Source organism: Ramularia collo-cygni (assembly GCF_900074925.1).
Source record: "Ramularia collo-cygni strain URUG2 genome assembly, contig: RCC_scaffold03, whole genome shotgun sequence".
NCBI classification, from domain to species: domain Eukaryota; kingdom Fungi; phylum Ascomycota; class Dothideomycetes; order Mycosphaerellales; family Mycosphaerellaceae; genus Ramularia; species Ramularia collo-cygni.
Window position 1 is genome coordinate 531,069 of NW_019716257.1, and position 18,315 is coordinate 549,383.

General features: G+C 52.3%; 7 protein-coding genes; 3 read left to right on the top strand and 4 right to left on the bottom strand.

Moving 5' to 3' along the window:
- Positions 1 to 91: 91 nt before the first annotated feature.
- Positions 92 to 648, bottom strand: RCC_02555 (uncharacterized protein; the record flags this gene model as incomplete). XM_023767845.1 has 2 exons in its annotated part: positions 92 to 382; positions 490 to 648. 2 exons carry the CDS (start codon positions 646 to 648, stop codon positions 92 to 94), a joined length of 450 nt encoding a protein of 149 aa, XP_023623613.1.
- Positions 649 to 1,303: 655 nt separating this feature from the next.
- On the top strand, positions 1,304 to 3,154 carry RCC_02556 (uncharacterized protein; the record flags this gene model as incomplete). Its single annotated transcript, XM_023767846.1, has 1 exon — positions 1,304 to 3,154. One exon carries the CDS (start codon positions 1,304 to 1,306, stop codon positions 3,152 to 3,154), a length of 1,851 nt encoding a protein of 616 aa, XP_023623614.1.
- A 1,180-nt stretch (positions 3,155 to 4,334) lies between these two features.
- On the top strand, positions 4,335 to 6,986 carry RCC_02557 (uncharacterized protein; the record flags this gene model as incomplete). XM_023767847.1 has 2 exons in its annotated part: positions 4,335 to 5,031; positions 5,119 to 6,986. 2 exons carry the CDS (start codon positions 4,335 to 4,337, stop codon positions 6,984 to 6,986), a joined length of 2,565 nt encoding a protein of 854 aa, XP_023623615.1.
- A 1,367-nt stretch (positions 6,987 to 8,353) lies between these two features.
- Positions 8,354 to 9,376, bottom strand: RCC_02558 (uncharacterized protein; the record flags this gene model as incomplete). Its single annotated transcript, XM_023767848.1, has 1 exon — positions 8,354 to 9,376. One exon carries the CDS (start codon positions 9,374 to 9,376, stop codon positions 8,354 to 8,356), a length of 1,023 nt encoding a protein of 340 aa, XP_023623616.1.
- Positions 9,377 to 10,130: 754 nt separating this feature from the next.
- On the bottom strand, positions 10,131 to 10,476 carry RCC_02559 (uncharacterized protein; the record flags this gene model as incomplete). XM_023767849.1 has 3 exons in its annotated part: positions 10,131 to 10,217; positions 10,269 to 10,315; positions 10,371 to 10,476. 3 exons carry the CDS (start codon positions 10,474 to 10,476, stop codon positions 10,131 to 10,133), a joined length of 240 nt encoding a protein of 79 aa, XP_023623617.1.
- A 1,524-nt stretch (positions 10,477 to 12,000) lies between these two features.
- RCC_02560 (probable HIRA-interacting protein 5) lies at positions 12,001 to 12,948 on the top strand (the record flags this gene model as incomplete). The annotated part of the gene is made up of 1 exon (XM_023767850.1): positions 12,001 to 12,948. The coding sequence occupies one exon, from the start codon at positions 12,001 to 12,003 to the stop codon at positions 12,946 to 12,948; it is 948 nt and encodes a 315-aa protein (XP_023623618.1).
- A 1,344-nt stretch (positions 12,949 to 14,292) lies between these two features.
- RCC_02561 (uncharacterized protein) lies at positions 14,293 to 16,677 on the bottom strand (the record flags this gene model as incomplete). The annotated part of the gene is made up of 1 exon (XM_023767851.1): positions 14,293 to 16,677. The coding sequence occupies one exon, from the start codon at positions 16,675 to 16,677 to the stop codon at positions 14,293 to 14,295; it is 2,385 nt and encodes a 794-aa protein (XP_023623619.1).
- Between the last annotated feature and the right edge of the window lie 1,638 nt (positions 16,678 to 18,315).

The window sequence follows — 18,315 nt, forward strand, 5'->3', positions numbered from 1 at the left end:
GTAACCAACATGTCATGTACAATAAACTCCCTCCCACCATTTACTAACATCTACACCCACTCCAACTCCAACTTCTTGTTTTGTTTTTCTTTCAACCCCGCTCACTCCTTCCCTTTCCCTTTTCCCCACCAGTAGAATGCCTCCCACCACCGCCACCCGAACTAACCCTCCCCTTTCCCTTTCTCGATCCCTCCGCACCACCACTCGTATTCACAGCAGCATTGGTGGTGTTGGTAGCTGTAGTAGCAGTAGCGGTAGAAGAAGGAGCAATAGTAACCGGTCGTTTCGAGAAATCCTCCTTCCACAGTATCATACCCTCTTCATCTTGCGCGTTGAATCCCGCGACGATGTTTTGAAAGTACAGGCGGGTTTGTTGGATGGTCTATTCATGTTCTATCAGTATTGCATCACAGTGATATATATATTTCTATAAACAAATGGATGATGCTGGAAGACGAAGATCATGACAAGAGAAATCGAGATACTAACTTCACACCTCGCAAAAGCACACCAGCTCAATTTCTCATAACTCTGCAGGATTTTAACCGCGTCGTTGCGGGCGGAGAGAGAGGCGAAGGATTCGGGAGGTGGTGGTGGGGGATCTTGGTGGGCTGGTGGTGGGCGGCGACGAGATGTTGATGAGGCCATGCTTGCATTTGTTGGGTCATAMGGAAGAGGGATGTAATCATGAGGTATTCTTGTGTAGTAGATCTAGTCCACGCAGGTGTGAGGTGGGAATTAATTATTATGCATTATAATTATGATAATGATGATGATGATGAATGTTGTGTGCAGGGGAGAAATATTTCCAAGCCGTCGTCACACTTTTTGTGATGTATCTGCATGTGATGGATGCGGGTGGAGATTGATGGCAAGTAGGGATGGTGGGCATGGGATGAGATGAGATGGGGTGGGATGATGCATTCTCGTCGCTCCATCAACATGTCGGTGGGAAATTCCTCATCACTTCTTCCTGGACAAGATGAAGATTGTTGTGGTATTCTTTCCAGGTTCATCGCATCTTCAACCATCTCCAGTGCGATGGATGGTCAAGATGCTCGGACTTCTCTCCGCACACCCTTGCAAGTCCACACGCGGCGGGGGAGACGGAAGGTGGATCCACCCCGACAATCATCGGCACGGCACTCGTCGCGTGGGATTGGATTAGGGCATCGAGCTCCACACTTTCTTTCCATCATCAAAGCTTCCATTTCATTTCCTTCGCAGCGAACCTGGCCGGCGGGACTCCCTCCAAGGTATCCATGAACACACGCCCTTGAAATCCTTCAAGCAAGGCATCACCATGCGGAATCCCTGCTCCGCCCTTCCCCGCCGCCTCCAAATCGTCGTGACCCTCACCACCACCCTGCTCCTCGCCATCATCCTCCTCCTCGCCAACTCCTCTACCGATCAGCTGGAATCAGTGCCCTATGGCCCGCAATTGAAATCCGACGTCGACGCTGCCCTCTCCAATGCGCAGCAAGTCGTCGACCGCCTACCCCATCTCAACCCCTTTGGCACTCCCGCACATCCTCCCCCTCCCGAACAAGCCAACAGCGTCAGTGGAGACACACGATGGTACAGCGATTGGAAGTGGAGAAATCCCTTCAGCAGTGATGTGACGAGGGATGAGSAACGAGCCGTGTTGCCTCCATTGCGGGTACGTCCGGCGGTGTACACCTATTTCGATCCGGCGGGGAGGAGGAAGGATGAGGAGAGTCGCGTGGCCGAGCAGGAGTTGCTGAAGACTTGGAGGCGGGCGTGGTGGGCCAGTGGATTCCACCCCGTCGTCTTGACCAAGAGTGAGGCCATGCAGAATCCGCTGTATCGAAAGGTGCAAGGCATGGGCCTCTCGGACGGCGTCATGGGCGAGTTGATGAGGTGGTTAGCCTGGGCGAGTATGAATGGCGGCATCCTCACCAACTTCTTGGCCGTGCCCATGGCTGTTGGCTATGATGATGCTACCCTGGCATATCTGCGGAGGGGCGAGTATCCCGTCCTGACGGCCTATGAGGGTTTGGGGAGTGGATTATATGTTGGGGATAAAGAGGCTGTCGCTGATGCGGTGCATCAAGTGGTCGACTCGCCCGCCCTGAAGAGTGTGGGCAAGTTGGACGAGGCATTCCCCAAGGATACCATCACCGTGGATGCCCCGCCTGCATCCATCGCTTTCTACAGCCTCGCCAACCTCAAGGCCAAGTACGCTCCCATTCGCGATCTACTGGATGGAGGGAATATTGGAGAGGCCATGACGATGCTACCGGATCTCATCACTTCCCATCTGCACGCCAACTGGAGGGAAGGCTTCCCCAAAGGCATCTCCGTCGTCAAACCCCTCCCCGCCAAGAGCACGTCTCTGATTGAATCCGCCATTGATATTGCCCGCAATCTCTCGAGTTGTCCCATCTCCCCCATCCCCACCTCCTGCCCACCCAATCGCCCGAAATGCAAACCCTGCGTGTCGAGTACCATGGCCATCAACACCCCCAAGGTCTTCCGAAACGACTCGTCCACCTTCACCATTGGAATCGTTCCCCACCCCTGGACCATCCAAACCATTGTCAAGGACCGCCAAGACATGGACGTGGCCTTTATCCGTCGCAAAACCGATCGAGACATCTGGATCGAAGCCCTGACCAAAGAACTGCTCGGAGCCGGCGTCTCCTCACACATGCGACTCCCCAGTTTGAAGAATGCCGTGGCGACGGAATATGGAAACGCTCAATCCCTCTGGTTGACTCCGGAAGCTCCCCTAGAGATTGAAAGTCTGGATTGGATTTTCGGCTTCCGCATTCCGAGAGAGACGCTCCCGACGGGCAAATCCGAGACTCCAGTTCCGGGACCCGAGCGCAGACCTCCCAAACCCAAGGCGGAATTCGGCGATGGGCCCGTCCCGACCGAGCAGGTGTTGAAGCGGGAGAGGGAGTTGTTCGACTTGGGGAAGCGCTGGTTGAAGGAGAGGAAGAATGAAGAAATCCGAGGAGTTGTCGAAGGGTGGAATTTGGCGGACACCGAGGGGTGGAAGTTTGTCCGGGCGTGGAATGCTCGGAGGGAGGAGGAGAGGAGGGGTTGGGAGAGGGGAGAAGTTGGGTTTGTTGGGGGGAGGAGGAGGGATCTGCTGGGGAAGGGCTTGTTGGGGAGGTGGGTGGATTGATTGATTGATTGGTAGATGTGCTGATTGTCATGTGGTATATATCATACTTTTTTTTTGCTTGGTTTTTGGGAGGGCGTGGTGTTGAGGAGTTGCTTTTAGAGGGCGTGATCGGCTGGTCATGGGCTGATTTTTCATGTCGACGACAGAATAGAATGGGGGAGTGGGATGGATGGATTGTATGTATACTTGTTGTATATTTGTATGATTTAGAGGGTACGAGGGTGGTATACTTGTGGTATATAGGTATGCACCGTATGGTATGGTAGATCAGGGAAGGGATGGGATGGTAAGGTATAGTACCTACCTTAGGTATGAGGAGGGCTCAGAGAAAGGGCATTCCACTTGTGYTTGGTTCCTCTACTTATCTAGTTTCCTGTCAACTTCTCCTTTCTTCCATTACCTCCTGCCTTGGTTTTCGTAGATGCCGTCTAGATTCTCTGCCGTCGTCACTTTCCTTTTTTTTTTTTTGTATCTAAGTACCTCTTGCTCTGTTCCTTTACAGCCTTTCCTTCCTTGGACAATAGTCACGACGACAACGACAACATTGGATATCGATTATTGACATTGGCCATCGATTATCGACATTGAGGTATCGAATAACGACTCAAGAACATCAACATCAATTCATCGAACATCATCGACTATCGAACATCATCGACTATCGAACATCAACATCAATTCAACGACCATCACATCACCATCGAATATCAATCGACTCCAACCATCAATCGACTCCAACCATCAATCGACTCCAACCATCAATCGACTCCAACCATCAATCGACTCCAACCATCAATCGACTCCAATCATCAACCGACTCCCAGCAACACGCCTTCAAATCCCCCAGTCTCATCACTCACAAACCATGGAGTCGCATTCTCCTCCTCCTCCTCCCACGCCCCAGAAGAAGAAGAAGAACAACAATACTCCATGTTCCTCCCCGCGAAAAAGAAAAGCTACGGGGAATGATATCTTGCGGAGAGGGAATTCCTTTTCCGAGATTCTGAAAGAGTATGTGGTTGTCAGGGGGGAAGGGAAGAGATTGCGTGGAGAGAAACTCTTCCTGAAAGTTGCCCCTCAAGGTCAACGTAGCCCTGAGGATGTAGTGCCTCTTCAGAGGACACCACCACGAAAGTCAGGGGGAGGGATATCTCGTTCTCTTGCTTTTCGAACTCCACACATGCTGGGCGAAGAAGGTGGATTCCCCGAACCGGTACTCACTAGGAAGGAACTTGGCTACCATGAGAAAGTCGACAGGGGAGCTTCTCGATTTGGCTCCTCGGCTGGGTTGAAAGCTCTTGCTATTCCGACCTTGACGGTTCRAGCACAGTTTGGCATTGAATATGATGATTCTCCTTCAGTACAACAAAGCATCGAGGGGGAATATGGACAGGGCTCTCAACCAAGCAAGGCCATGCCACCTCCAGCCAAACAATCTCCAACTCGAGCAACCAAGAAGATTTCCTACCGCCCAGTCTTTCCCACTCTAAAGTTCCTCCGCACAGCTCTACTCGCCGGCCTCCAAGCTCCGTCCATCAAATTGAGGRATACTATCGACCAGGCCCTCCAACACCTCGATGAAGGGAGAGTGCTGGATGATGAGAAGAAGAAGTACGAGGCAGCGTTGAAGCTTTATGAGGAGGCTAATGAGGTTTTTGTGGATTTTGAGATTCGTGAACATGAGAATAAGGTCATTCCGGCTTTGACGCCTTTTCGGACGAGGTTGGAGGAGTTGAGAGAGGCGTTTGGGTCTTCTGTTCAGGCCAGTGAGGGGATGGGTGTGGAGACACCAATGGAACATGGGATGGGTCCTGCCCCAAAAGGTGACATGGGTCCTCCTCCTGCCGTGAGAAGGGTGATATCGACGTCGAGAGAAGGTATGTCAACACTATGACGAGATTTGGATGGAAGCAAGTCAGCGAGGGACATGACCGACATACACTGACACAGCGTTCATCTTCCAGGTACACCCTTTGAGAGCCCATACTACGCCCCGAAGCCTTCTGGAGTCCTTCCTGGCGACCATCACAACATCAATCCCTCGCTATTTCGGCCCGAGAAAATCATAACTTACGGAGACCGGCCCGACGCGGCAGGTCAGAAGGACTGGGACCATGAGATGGCGCGAGTGAGGTGGTATGGAAGGGTGGAGAAGAGCGAGGAAAAGCAAGACACGTTATGGAACACTCGGGTCACTCTCAAAGGGGACGGCGCGAATACACTCTGGCGTATGTTGCGAGCTTCGGATCCGATGACGCCGGCTCGACTCCAAAGATTGAGGTTTAAGGCGAGGCAGAAGAAGATGATTACTGAGACGAAGAAGAAGAAGTGGGCGGTGGATAATAAGGGTGGAGAGTACTTCGAGGAATTGAATCGGCTTGCGGAGGCAAACGTTGCGCGGATGATGATTGCGAAGAAGGATGAGAGGGAGAGGAGAAATTCTGCCGAGTCGCCTGTTGCGGAGAAAGAGTCGCCTGTTGTGGAGAAAGAATCGCCTGTTGCGGAGAAAGAATCGCCTGTTGCGGAGAGAGACGTGCAGAGGTGCAGTTTCTGTCGGAGGAATTGTGCGGAGGAGCGGCCGGCTTTAAAGCTGGAGCCTTGTCAATGGTGTGGCAAGGAAGGGTATTGTTCGGAGGATTGTGCCGATGGGCATTGGCAGGAGGGGCATGAGGATGTGTGTGATGAGGGCGAGGAAGTGGATGGCAATGGTGGGTCGAAAAAGGTTGACAGCTCTTCCGCGATGGGGACTTGGGGTGATTTTGGTGTTGAAAATGCTCCTTGGGGTCCGAGGAGGACTCGACCTTATAAAGGGGAGAAAGTGCCCCCTTCGCTGAATGTCAAGAATGGCGTCCAGATGAGGGAGGCTGCATCACGAAGGAAACCTGCCGCGAAGATCTTCAGGGAGGATGTTGAGTCTTCCCATCCTCTTCCAGGAGGACAGCAGTCGGGAAAACGATTACCCGTCCATTGCGCTTCCGCTTATTGTTCATGGGGGAATGGTAAATCACCGGACGAGCGGCAGACAGTCTGTGGGAGGTGTCGAGCGAAGAAGTACTGTACGCAGGCATGTGCGCAGGCGGATTGGCATACGCATTGGAAGGTTTGCGTGCCGATTAACGCTTTGCAGGGGACTTGGCTCGATCTTGCGCACACGGTGTGTGCGACGTGTGGGAATGCGGAGGGGGAGGGAGAGGAGTTGTTTTTGATCAAGTGTTGGTTTTGTCGCGCGGCATGGTATTGTGGGGTGCAGTGTGAGATGGAGGACTGGGATTATCATTGGAAGAGGTGCGATGGGGACAAGGGGGAAGAGGGGGTCAAGAAGGGAGAGGAAATGATGGGGATTGAAGGGCTCAAGATTGATGGGGATGGGAAGGGAGGGGAGAACGTCAAGAATAGAAGGCGTAGAGAAGGGAGTGAGGCGAAGATGGAGGAGCAAGAAATTGAGAGAATAGAGAAGAGCGTGGAGGAAGAAAATCAATCCGCGATGGAGTGTGCGTACTGCAAGAAACGAATCGAAGATGCGAGAGACGCGGGAACCTGCTTCGACTGTGAGAGCGTACACTACTGTTCGGGGGATTGCGAGGCAGCGCATTGGGAGGACGGGCATGAGGATGAATGTGGAGCATTGCAGCTTTCCCGTATACCAGACGAGAAGAGTCCTCCGTTCCCAGAGCCAGAGATGACGCGGAAGTCGAAGAGCAAGTCGGATGAAGTGGAACAAGCGGCGAAGGAGTGTGCGTACTGTGGGGAACAGGAAGGCACCATGGAGCAGGTGATTGTCTGTGAGAACTGTGAGAGCGTGTACTATTGCTCGGTGGACTGCGAGACATAGCATTGGCAGGAGCATGAGGAATTGTGTGATGCCTTGAAGCTTTCCCTTCAGAACAGTCCGCCGAAGAAGGAAAAGACYCCCCCGCCGTTGGAGAGTCCGCCGGAGAAGAACAAGACTCCCATGCCGTTGGAGAGGAGTCCACCGAAGAAGAAGAACATGGCTCCCGTGCCGGCGCCCGAATTCGATCCGAATTGGGCAAGGAAGGCTGTTGGGGCAGGAAACGAGAATGGCCCAAAGTGTGCGGTTTGTGGTGCTATGGAGACATGGTATGGGGCAGAATTGACGGATTGTCATACTTGCAAGAGTGAGTTTTATTGTTCGTTTGACTGCCAGTTTGGGGATTATAATCGGCATTATCGTGTCTGCTGGTCTTTGGGGGAGATGCGGAATGCGGCGCCGGAGAAGGAGTCGACGCCGAGTCTGAAGAGGAAGCCTGAGGAGCCAGGATCGGGCTCGCCCACCAAGAGACGGTCGTTGGACAAGTCTTCTGTCTCTAAGCAGGTGAAGACCGATACGCTTGAGGCACAACTAACCGAAGCCTTTGGCTCTGATGTATCCCAAGGCCTTCCAAGATCGTTGAAGAGACCTGACGATGTGACAAAGGAGAGTGGAGATGCTTTGGCGCGGCGCTTGCAGGATGAAGCAGATGCTGCTTTGGCTCGTAGTCTCCAGGACGAAGAGTATGGTTTTGGGCAACCTCGATATGCGTTTCCACAATTTGGCTACAATGGTGGTCATGACGACTACTACGACAGCGGCGACGATGACGAAGACGAAGAAGACGACCCGATGGAGGAGCACGTCGTCATAGACGTCCGCTTTGTGAAGGATAAAGGTCGCAGCATGGAATACCTCGCACGAGTCGGGGCTAGAGATGGCTACTGGGAAGACGCGACGCAAATGCTCGAGGTACCTTGGACGAAATCCATCCAGAAATTCTAGGACAGCAGTGAGGATTGGATTCACGCGAGAGTGTTATACGAGTCTCCTTTTACGGAATTTCAATTACGGGTCGGGAAGCCTGTGTTTGGGGATGGAAGGAATATCAAGGCGATGGATATTCGAGGCGAGAGACGCTTGTTTGTGGATTGTTGGGAGTCGAATGCGGCTGGGAGGCCTTTGTGGAGGGATATCAAGACTTTGGGGCCGGAATGGGATGAGGCGATTCGGGTGTATTTCCTCACTTGTGAGGAGGCTATTGGGAGGCATGAGAGAAGGAGACGGTTGGCGGCTCTTGATGAGAAGAGCGAGATTTCTAGGAAGGGGAGTGGGGTTTGAGGTGGTATGGATTAGATGAGATGAGATGAGAGGGTTGGTTTGATTATTCATTCATTTGATGGTATTGGTATTTGTGACCAAGGAAAAAACTATCTCTTCTTGAAGAAGCCTCGAATGTTTCGTTTCCGACTTGTCTTTTGCGGACTTTCAATCGTCATTTTGAGGGCATCTGCTATTGTGAGATGATCAGGGTGTGGTTGTTGTTGTTGTTGTTGTTCCTCCTGTGCAAGGATGAATCGCTGCTTCTTCATGGCAGATGCTGGAGGTGGTGCTGACATGCGTGCTGCTGAAGATGAATGATGGAAAAATGTCACGCTGTCTACTTCTCCATTTTGGGAATGTTGTGTCCAATTTGTACGACGATTGGTGGTGGTGTTGTTGTTGTTGTTGTTGGTATTGTTGTTGTTGTATCGTTGTAAAACTTCGAATCTTCGACCGTGTTGTATCATTTCGTTGTTGGTGGTGGTGGTGGTAACTGGAGTTTCGGAATTCCGTCGCTCTATTTCCGTTTCGATGAAGAAACCTCCTGCTGCTGTTGAGCGGCGATCTTCTGTGGCTGTCGAGGGGAGGTCGTGCATTCCGATTCCTGGGTGGAAGGATGAGGGGCGGAGGGATTGCATGTGGAGGGTTGTGTTTGAGGGGCGGGTGAAAGGGAAGAATGGAGGTGGTGCTGCTGCTGCTGTTGTTGTTGCTGCTGCTGTGGTTGTTGCTGCTGTGGTTGTTTCTTTAGGGGGAGGGCTTGGAAGGCCTGAGGAAGTTTGGGGAGGGCTTGTCTGCGCGGAATCAATCTGATGGAGACGTGGTTCGATTTTTGTTTCCGTTGGGACGGTTTGTAGATTTGAGGCTGTGAGGCTGTGGTGTTTTGTTGTTGTGGGTAGGACTGGGAGTGAGGAACGTCTTTGCGGCTCGTAAGGTTGTGATGGAGCTGGGGTGGTGGTGATGGTGAAGTGTGCCGCGGCCGTTCTGGGGAGGTAGAAGCCTTTTTTGACCGCGTAGCTCCTCTCTCGCTCTGCGACTGCGAGCTCTGTTTGTCTTCGATGGGCTTCGAGTTTGCTTCGCAGGAGTGCTACGTCGAGAGAGCCGCCATGTGGGCGGGGAGCCATGAATGCCATTTCGTCTGGAGTGGGGTTTGTTTTTCGATTCTGCGGGATATTTATCCAACAATGTAATGGGTCTTGGTATGTAACTGGTCTGGCGTCTGTCGTATGTTGTTTTGCTCCTCCTTCTTCCAACGGAAAACCTGCCGTGAAAGTGTATATAAATGTAGACAACAGCAATGAGACAAACAATGAGATGCCCCTCGGCTGTAAACAGGCGTCGGGCTTGGTTTTATCAATTCGCAGATCTTCTGCTCGCAAGTGTAAACCTTACAGAGTCGGAGGGGCGATCGCGGAACCCAATTGAATTTCCGTGAGTGGACTCATCTAATCCATAAGATCAACAGGGCTTTTAAGATTGAAGGGGAACTCGAAGCACGACTTCAACGACTCGCGTCCTCTTTCCGCCCACGCTTGCTGCTCGACTCTTTGGATGGTGATTTATTATGGATAGCTTACCATCCATGGATGGTTCATCGTCGAACAACCTCTGGATGTGAGCTGGTTTCATTCTCATGCGAAGCTCCGCGGGCCCACGTCATCTCATCGCTCTGCGTGTGAGGCATCATCGAGTATCGTCGTGGCCGTTCTACGTCGGAAGGAACCGAGCTGTTGCAGGAGGAAGTCGAGTGGTTGGAGATCTACAGACGCACAGACTCGTCACAGACTCCGGCCCGCGTTTCGGGCCTGACTTGCCAAACGGATAGGTAGTCTATATAGCCCCACACCACGAATAAGACCCACACCCCTTGGGAAATGGAAGAACGAATCAAAAGGGAATTGAACAGACAAAAGGACAATAGAAAGTGCAAAAGAAAAGCAAAAGAAGGGCAAAAAGATCGCACCGCAGGGAGCCCTGTAAACTGTCAATAATGTCCCATGTACGTATATCCTTTCGTCAACTTACCGATTTGAACAGACGACTTCTTCCCCCCTTGCTGAGCCAGCATACGCCTTTTTATGCACAGTTAGTAATAGCAAGGCTTGCAGGAGTGAGGATTCTACGAACCAGACCAACTCAGTTCAGTTTGAATAAGGAAGCGTGGTAACCAACTCCACCATCCCCGCCACCGCATTACTGCTGTGTATTGATGAGAACGGTAGTTTGGACTCATCTATATACGTTATATCCCGCGGTTCTGCCTTTATCCTTGGTATTGTTGGTATTGTCCTTGGGTATTGTTGACATTGTCCTTGGTCGTTTTCGGGCATGGGAATTCGGGTGAGTTTGCTTCGCCTAGGAATGCAGCAGTCGAGTTCCGCCCCCTTTTGGCATGTTACAGTCTCGCACTCTCTCCTTGCAGTTGTCGTCTTTCAGCCGTCGAGGATCCCCTATAGTAGCAGGGTCCTTTCAAATATAGTGGGGAATCGTTGTAGGTGAAGGGACTTCAAGCCCACTTTGCGCCATTTCCAGTAGGTGAGCTAGGCTCACATCGAAGGTCTCCGCCCTTTGAATCCTCAATCTCCGCTAGATTTTGGAACACCCTGCTATTTTGCAGGGTACTAGAGGGCTAAGAATGGTCGGCTTGTTAGAGACAGTTTGGAGGTGAGGAGATCTCACATAGTCGAAGTCCGCCCTTGTCTTTACTTGCGTGAGCATATCGCACATGCCAGATGCCGCCCAAACTTTCTTGCTCTCCAAATTTTCTCGCTCTCCGCCAGATTTCGGAAGACCGTGCCAATGGGGAGGGAGGCAGACTGCTATGACACATCCATGTCTTGGGGACACGTAGTTGGCTGTATTCCTGATACTGATTGCGCGATCTCTGTCATTCGGCAATCCAGCATAAAACTTCAGCTTTGCCCGCGTCAACTCGAACTTCAACAACTTCAACAACACGCAAAAAAACGGTCTGGTACCGCCGTAGGAACCTAGAGGCTCGTGGGACGGTACTACGGGTTATGTCTGCCATGCCTAGTCGTTTGCGCTTTTGAATGGCTTTGGTGACGAGGTCGCGGAAGCGTCCCTCTAAGTCGTGTTGTTCCCTTTTTTCATCAGTCCGACAGCTTGCTGTCGGTTTGAAGAAGAATGCCAGGCAGTAAGAGCAGAGGTTTGCGACAGAGGCCGGCGAATATCTATCGTGACTCTCGCGACGACGTTGATGCCGACCGTCGACTTGTGAATTGATCCGGTCGCAGCGTCGCTCCAGTGTAGCCCATGATTTTGTTCACTACGCCAGCTAGCAGCTTGCTGTCGGTCTACAGCGTGCGTCGCGTATCATGAGCAGCAAGCAAGGTAGAGACTTGAACACGGATCAAATGTCACGGCCGACGACCTTCATGTCCATGTTCATGTCCATGTCCAGTGTYCATCTACAACGCGGTGCAGCCCATCTCTTTTCATCCATCCAGCAGCTCGCTCGTGAGGACGCCACGTATCGAGAATAAGCTCCAAGGCAGACAATCCAGCAGGAATCCCGCGGTCCATGTAATACTGTGCAGAGAGAGACACATTGTGCGTGGACGAAGGAACAGATGATGTCGCCGCACGCGGCCTATCGGAGCGATTCCATGTGCTATACCCTGCATGCCCGCCAGCGACAGCGCGATGATGTAAGACGTGGAAAGAAGTACTGTCAACCGCCCTCGACTTCTGTAGAACAACATCCTTCTCCGCCACCCTCCTCCTGCGCCTCACCATGTCTTCCAAATCCGCCGTTCGCCGCGTCGCAAACGCGCTCAGCAGTCCCGCCCTGCGTCCATCACGGAGAGCTGCCGCCGCCACCACCAATACCACCGCCAGCACATCACAACGATGCTTCAGCAATGCGCCACGAACAAGCCCGCTCTCCGCGTCGAGAGGACAGCAGCGACCCTCCCTCCACCCGGATGGCCAACTCACATCCCGCTCCGCCATTCCTGCGACAAYAGCCAAGCGTACAATCTTCATCCAGACCGAAGACACACCCAATGCCGATGCGCTCAAGTTCATGCCCAACCAMCCCGTCCTACCCGATAACTTCCCCTCCACCTTCCTCGAATACCTTTCCCCGCGCTCCACTCTCGCGCCTCCTCATCCCTCTCCACTCGCGGCGCAACTCATGAACGTCGACGGAGTGACCAGCGTCTTCTACGGCAAAGACTACATTACAGTCACCAAGAATAGCGACACCAACTGGGCGCATGTCAAACCCGAGGTCTTCAGCCTCATCACTGAAGCGGTGACCAATGGTCAGCCCATGGTAAACACAGTCGAGGCGAAGTCCGGCGAGGAAGCTGGCCAGGGAAGCTCCAACAGCGATGTGGAAGCCACGTACGATCCCGAAGATGAAGAAGTCGTAGGCATGATTCAAGAACTCCTCGACACACGGATCCGACCCGCAATTCAAGAAGATGGCGGCGACATTGAATTCCGTGGTTTCCACGACGGACAGGTCATGTTGAAGCTACGTGGAGCGTGCAGGACATGCGATAGCAGTACCGTGACACTGAAGAACGGCATTGAGAGTATGTTGATGCACTACATTGAGGAGGTCAAGGGTGTACAGCAGGTCTTGGACCAGGAAGAGGAGATTGCCATTCAGGAATTTGCGAAGTTTGAGGAGAAGCTCAAGGCACAGAAGGGAGAGGCTCCTCTTGCGCAATGAATGACGGAGGAATCTTGCCAATCGCGTGCAAGCGATGTTCTAATGCACGAGGAGACGAGTGCTTCCCTGTAGATATTGACGTTACGATCTTGTACAATGGCCTCATATCTGGCTCGTCGATACAGGAAAACTCCTAGCCATCCACAGCGTGACCATCAGCGTTCTTCATTGCCGTCGCCCTCGAGTATGTAGTCTCAAAATTATCCCGCCAGCCATGGAAACCCACATCGCTTCCACTCCCTCCGAGGCTGTGAGTACCTATCTTCTCATGATTCGGCTCCAGCAAGGTCTCGCCACTAAAACACCGTCACTTTACATACATTCCATCCAACGACCAAACCTGATCAACCACTCCATGCTGTCGAAAAAATCAATGATCCTACCCCCTACCTAATTCATATCACTTCTACAGTTTCACAACCCTGTCTCATAATATCCAACTACACGAAGATCATCACAATAATATATCTCAAAGCATGGCAATAGTTGATAGCGACTCGGTGAACATCTCCCGGCTTGTCAATTTTCCACTAACCTAACCCTAACCATATGGATTAGAATCATTAGATGGCCCAGATAGAAAGGTACCGGCTCGATGATGATCCATGAGCCATTGCATTGAATGGCGTCCTAGCGAGCAGTGAGTCGTATCCTACATGGAACGACATGCTACTTTCAACATTCCTCACAGATACAATGAATACGACCAGCAAGTCGTCAGTACCACACGACATGCGATGAGGAATTGGGAAGAAATCATTCTGTACAATCCATTAAGCAATATGTACAACTCCCGGTTCCCAACCTACTCCATATTCCATTTTCCTCCTCTCTTTCCCCTCTCCTTCCACACCCATTTCTCTGTCTGTCCCTCCTCTCTCTCTCTCTCTGGCTCGCTCGCACACTACAAAAACGCTCAGCCGCAAAATTCAAAGCAGGCAATGGTATCTTCTCCCCTCTCCCCTCTCATCATAGAACAATAAACACTACTCCCCATCGARGAAATAGAAGTGGTCAGCAGAGGGCACCAGCACGATCAATCATGCGATCCTGTTTCCCTCACTTCCACAGAATGGTATAATGCAAAGGACCAAAAAACTTGCTGTGCGAGCACTGCACCGTGCGTGCGTGCGGGTAGTGTGTGTTGTGTTGTTGTTGTGTGTGTGTTTGTGTGTGTGCGTGCGTGTCGGCTGATTCATATCATCTCTTCATCGTGTAATCGGTTGGTTGTGTCGGTTCCTGCCCGGTCGGCGAAAACAACAAAAAGGTCGGGCCCGAAAGCCAGCGAGCGAGTTCCATCCATCCATCTCAATGTTCTCCTTCATCTTCTTCCCCTCGAGTCAATCATCCGAGCTTGACCCAGCTCATGTCAGTATTGACCTTTTCATTTTCCTTATTGTCACCCTCTCCATCAAAGGCTTTCCCACTTGGGAAGACAGTAACAGTACTGCTCGTACTGTCCCTCGAATCCCCACCCTTGGCAGCGAAGGGAGCCTTGGGAATCGCCAGTCCCATCCTCTCCTCAGCCTCAACTTGTGCCGCGCTCGGTCCAAGTTTCGGTCTGAGAGGTTTGGTATAGGCCGTCCCGGAACCAGGGAAGAAATTTGTAGACTTTCCGCGACTGGGCATCCTCTCATAAGTATTTGTGTTGGTGTAAACACTACTTGCTCTTCTCTCATGACCCATGTCCCGCGTGCCGCTCATGGGCGTCCATGGCGTGTGCCCGCTCTCATTGTAATACTCGCTGGTAGCGGTACTATCAATCGTGGAACGATTGCCATAGGAAGATATGCTCGTCGCTGCCAGAGATCTCCTAGAGTCGTTCGGATCAATGATCAGTCCTCTCTGACCTTCTGCGACGTCGATGCTTCCTCTACTGGCGAAGTCGTCTTGGGAATTGAAATAGTGTGGCGAGCCAGTGGCGACTTTGGACAATCGATGTCCCTCGCCAATCTTCTCAAAGTCGAGAGGTGGGAGGACTGAAGGTGACATGCGAGACGTCTGGGATTCCGCGTCGGAGATGTCTGATACTCGGTGAGGCTCATTTCCTGGTTTGACGTACACGGATGGGATGTGTGAAGTGCCGTTTGGTCCTGTAGGTTGAGTGGTAGCAAAATACTTTGACCAGCCTGATGATCGCTTCCTCTCCGCGCGAGTGTTGGGATCCAGCGACCCGCCCTTGAGAACCGCGGCGCCCGGCACCGCCAGCTGCGATGACTTGTCACCAATGTCCATCATTTCAAACTTCTCCGATGGCATCGCAGTCCCGTTCTTGTTCTTAACAAGTGCCGTGGTGCTCTCAAAGCTGTGTTTGGGCTGGTGGTTGGCATTCCGCGAAGGATTGTACTTGCCGGTGATGATGGCCAGCGAGCTATGTGCGTTGTGGTCTTTCCCCGGCGCCCAGTCCCGGTTGGGAGGTGCAAGATCATCAGTAGACATTCCAGCCTCTTTCATGAAAGAAGCGCCTCGATCCGCAAAACTCATGCGATTGGCTTCATCTCCCCCGTTTTTCTCCTTGAGGTACCCTGCCTTCCTTCTCGCTTTCAACTTCCGCCATCTGAGGAAGAGTAATGCGATGATGAAAAGAGCGGCGATACCAAACAAGACGCCGAGCGTGATGCCCAGCGTTCTCATCGTTCTGTCGTGAGCGCTCATGCCTGCTGGAGGCGCTGCTGATGTAGACTCTTCTGGCTGGGCGGTTCGTGATGCTGTCGATGTAGAGGATGTAGTGGATGATGGTTTGAGCGGTATCTGCTCTTTTACCCCGAAGAAGTCATCGGGATCAACCCACGAATTCTTCTCGCGGTTGTATAGAACGATAGGCTCCTGCTCACTGCCGCCTGCCATGACAACAAGCCCATCTGCATTCTGTGCGAGCGAGCAATCTGTCCGTGTTGATGTAGGTGCATTCGTGCTGTTGTATGAAGGCCAGYTGTCGAGTGTCAGGTCGCGCTTCCTCTTCCTAGAGGATGACGATGTACCGTTGACGGTCGTTCCAGATGGAGCGACCTCGCCTCCAGCGTTCAGCATCACAACATTCGAAACAGTGTTTGGCGACGTGCTCATGTCGTAGAGCTGAAGAACCCTGCTTCCGTCGCTGCCGTCAATCACTACACCTCGAGTACTGTGATCGAGCGGTTCCGACAAGTTTGTCCCGAACTGTGACCATCCTTCGGGTCCAAAAAGCCACACGCCAGTGTTGGTGGTCTCTCCACCCACCATGACCGCATGTGTGCTGTTCCAGGGCTGTAATATAGGTCGAGTGGCAGGTGGCGCGAATGAAACAAACGACCGCAAAATGTACGGCGTTTGTGTCTGGAGGAGAAAGGTTTGAGAGGAGAGCAGACTCGGCGCATTGTCCGTTGAGCCAGCATAGATCAGGATTTCCTTCGAGTCCTCCAGATAAGCCACGCTGTGATTTGTGCGCGTTTGCAGCACGTCCACCGGTAGAGGCAAAATCTCCCACTTGCTGTCCGCGAAACTGTACCGCTGCAGTCCGCTGTACTCCTCCGGGGTGTCACCTCCACCGATGACGAAGAAGTCGTCTCCCGCCTTCACACACGCGGGGTCGGTGACAGCCTGCGGAGGCGCTTCCTCCTCCGTAGCCGTGGCATTCTTTTTGAGGGGTAGTGATATGAACTTTGAGTCGGAGAGGACGTAAAGCGTGTCGTTGTCAATGGCTGAACAGTGGCCGCCCAGCGCCTTCAATGTCTCCTGTGAATCCTCCATCTGCGCCGGCGCTATTCGTTTCGTGCGGTGGCCCAGCCCAGCGCGGAGGGTGTTTGTTTGTTGGTGCTGTTCACCGATCGTCTGGCGCGTAGCCGCGCGGGGGAGGCTCGTTGTCGCGAATGGTGCGGGATGTAAGCATGAGTCGCGAGGGATATAATCGGGATGTGTTGTGTTGTGGTGTTGTGGTGTGTGTTGTGGTCCTGCTGTTCCCGTTCCCGTTCCGGTTCTTCTCTGGGTGTCTCCTCTTTCTCTTTCCGTCCGGTCTCGACTCTTGTCGGCAGGTGTGAGTAATGGCAGCGGCAGGTGCGTGAATCAAGCGAGTGGCAGTCGTCTCCTGGGACGATTAATGAAAAGAACGTGGCAGTCCAGCAGTCCGCAGCGATGGTCCCTGTCCTGTCGGCGGATCAAATGTCTTGTCCTTCCGTCAGCCGGGCGGAGGAGGGCCGCGAAACGCGTCGGAGCGACGGTGCAGGGCAGAAAGCGAATGTAAGGTGATGTGATGTTAAAACGAGTGTCCGACCAGCAACAGTCTGTCTTTCTTTCTTCCGTCCTTCCCTCTCTCTCCAACAAAAAGCACGCGAAATGGAACAACCAACAACCTCGACTGGCACTGAAACTGGTTGAGAAGTCTTGGAAGCTCTGCTACGCAAAAGATGGACCTGGCTTGGGGGATGAGGCCCACTCCTGCAGCTGCGTGCCCCTGACACTACTGCACGCGCTACGAATTTAAAGCTGCCTCCGGGATCGCACTAACGTCTGATTTCGACACGGCATGCGATCCACCCTCAAACACAACGTTCGATGACATTATTCTCCTGCTAGTAGAGCGTTGTGCTCCGTTCGATCGCACACATGGTGTCGTTGTGTTGAACCACTGCCATGTCCGCTTACTTCTCGTTTGCCTGTGGTTGACATCTGTCCCTTCAAACAATGTTTAGCCGCGGTAATCTCCCATACCTTTCTCTCAAGTGTGTGATACCTCATCACGGCGCCTATGAAACAACCTCATCTCACCCACTCGAATATACACTCTCGTTATCATCTCTCCACACTCACAACTCCTCGCGAATCTGCACGAGTCTTTATTTGTTCTCAAGGTCCTGTTTAACATCAACGTGGTAAGGTCACCAAGCATCTCGCGTGGGAAATATGAAACAACGGTTCTTCATCCCAACTATAAATTCGACCCCAAATAAAGCAACATCATCTACCCTACCGTACTTTTACAAAAGCGGCTGCCATCTCCGTGCGTGAAGACCATGTCTATGTACATGGTCAGCGCTAACAATAACCACTACGCAGAATTCAGCCTACGCGAGCAACATGTAGCCTCTCTACTTCGAACTTCATCCAAGTTGAAGAAGTTCCTATCGTCTGCCGATAATCGCAATGCGCGAGATCGAGACGCGGAACCCATCGGAGAATGTCTGGGTGCGCTAATAAACTCGACACGACAGGATTCCGCTGCGTGCACAAGATGCGAAAATATCGGCAAAGGGTACGCATTGGCAGTCTGTGCCCTTGACCGGCATGARAAGCTGGAAAGCTGGATGTTATGCCATTGTCTCATGATGAAGCAGGTGCCATTTCTATCAAACCAATTGTAAACGGCAGACGGGCGTAGATCTGGGGAAACCA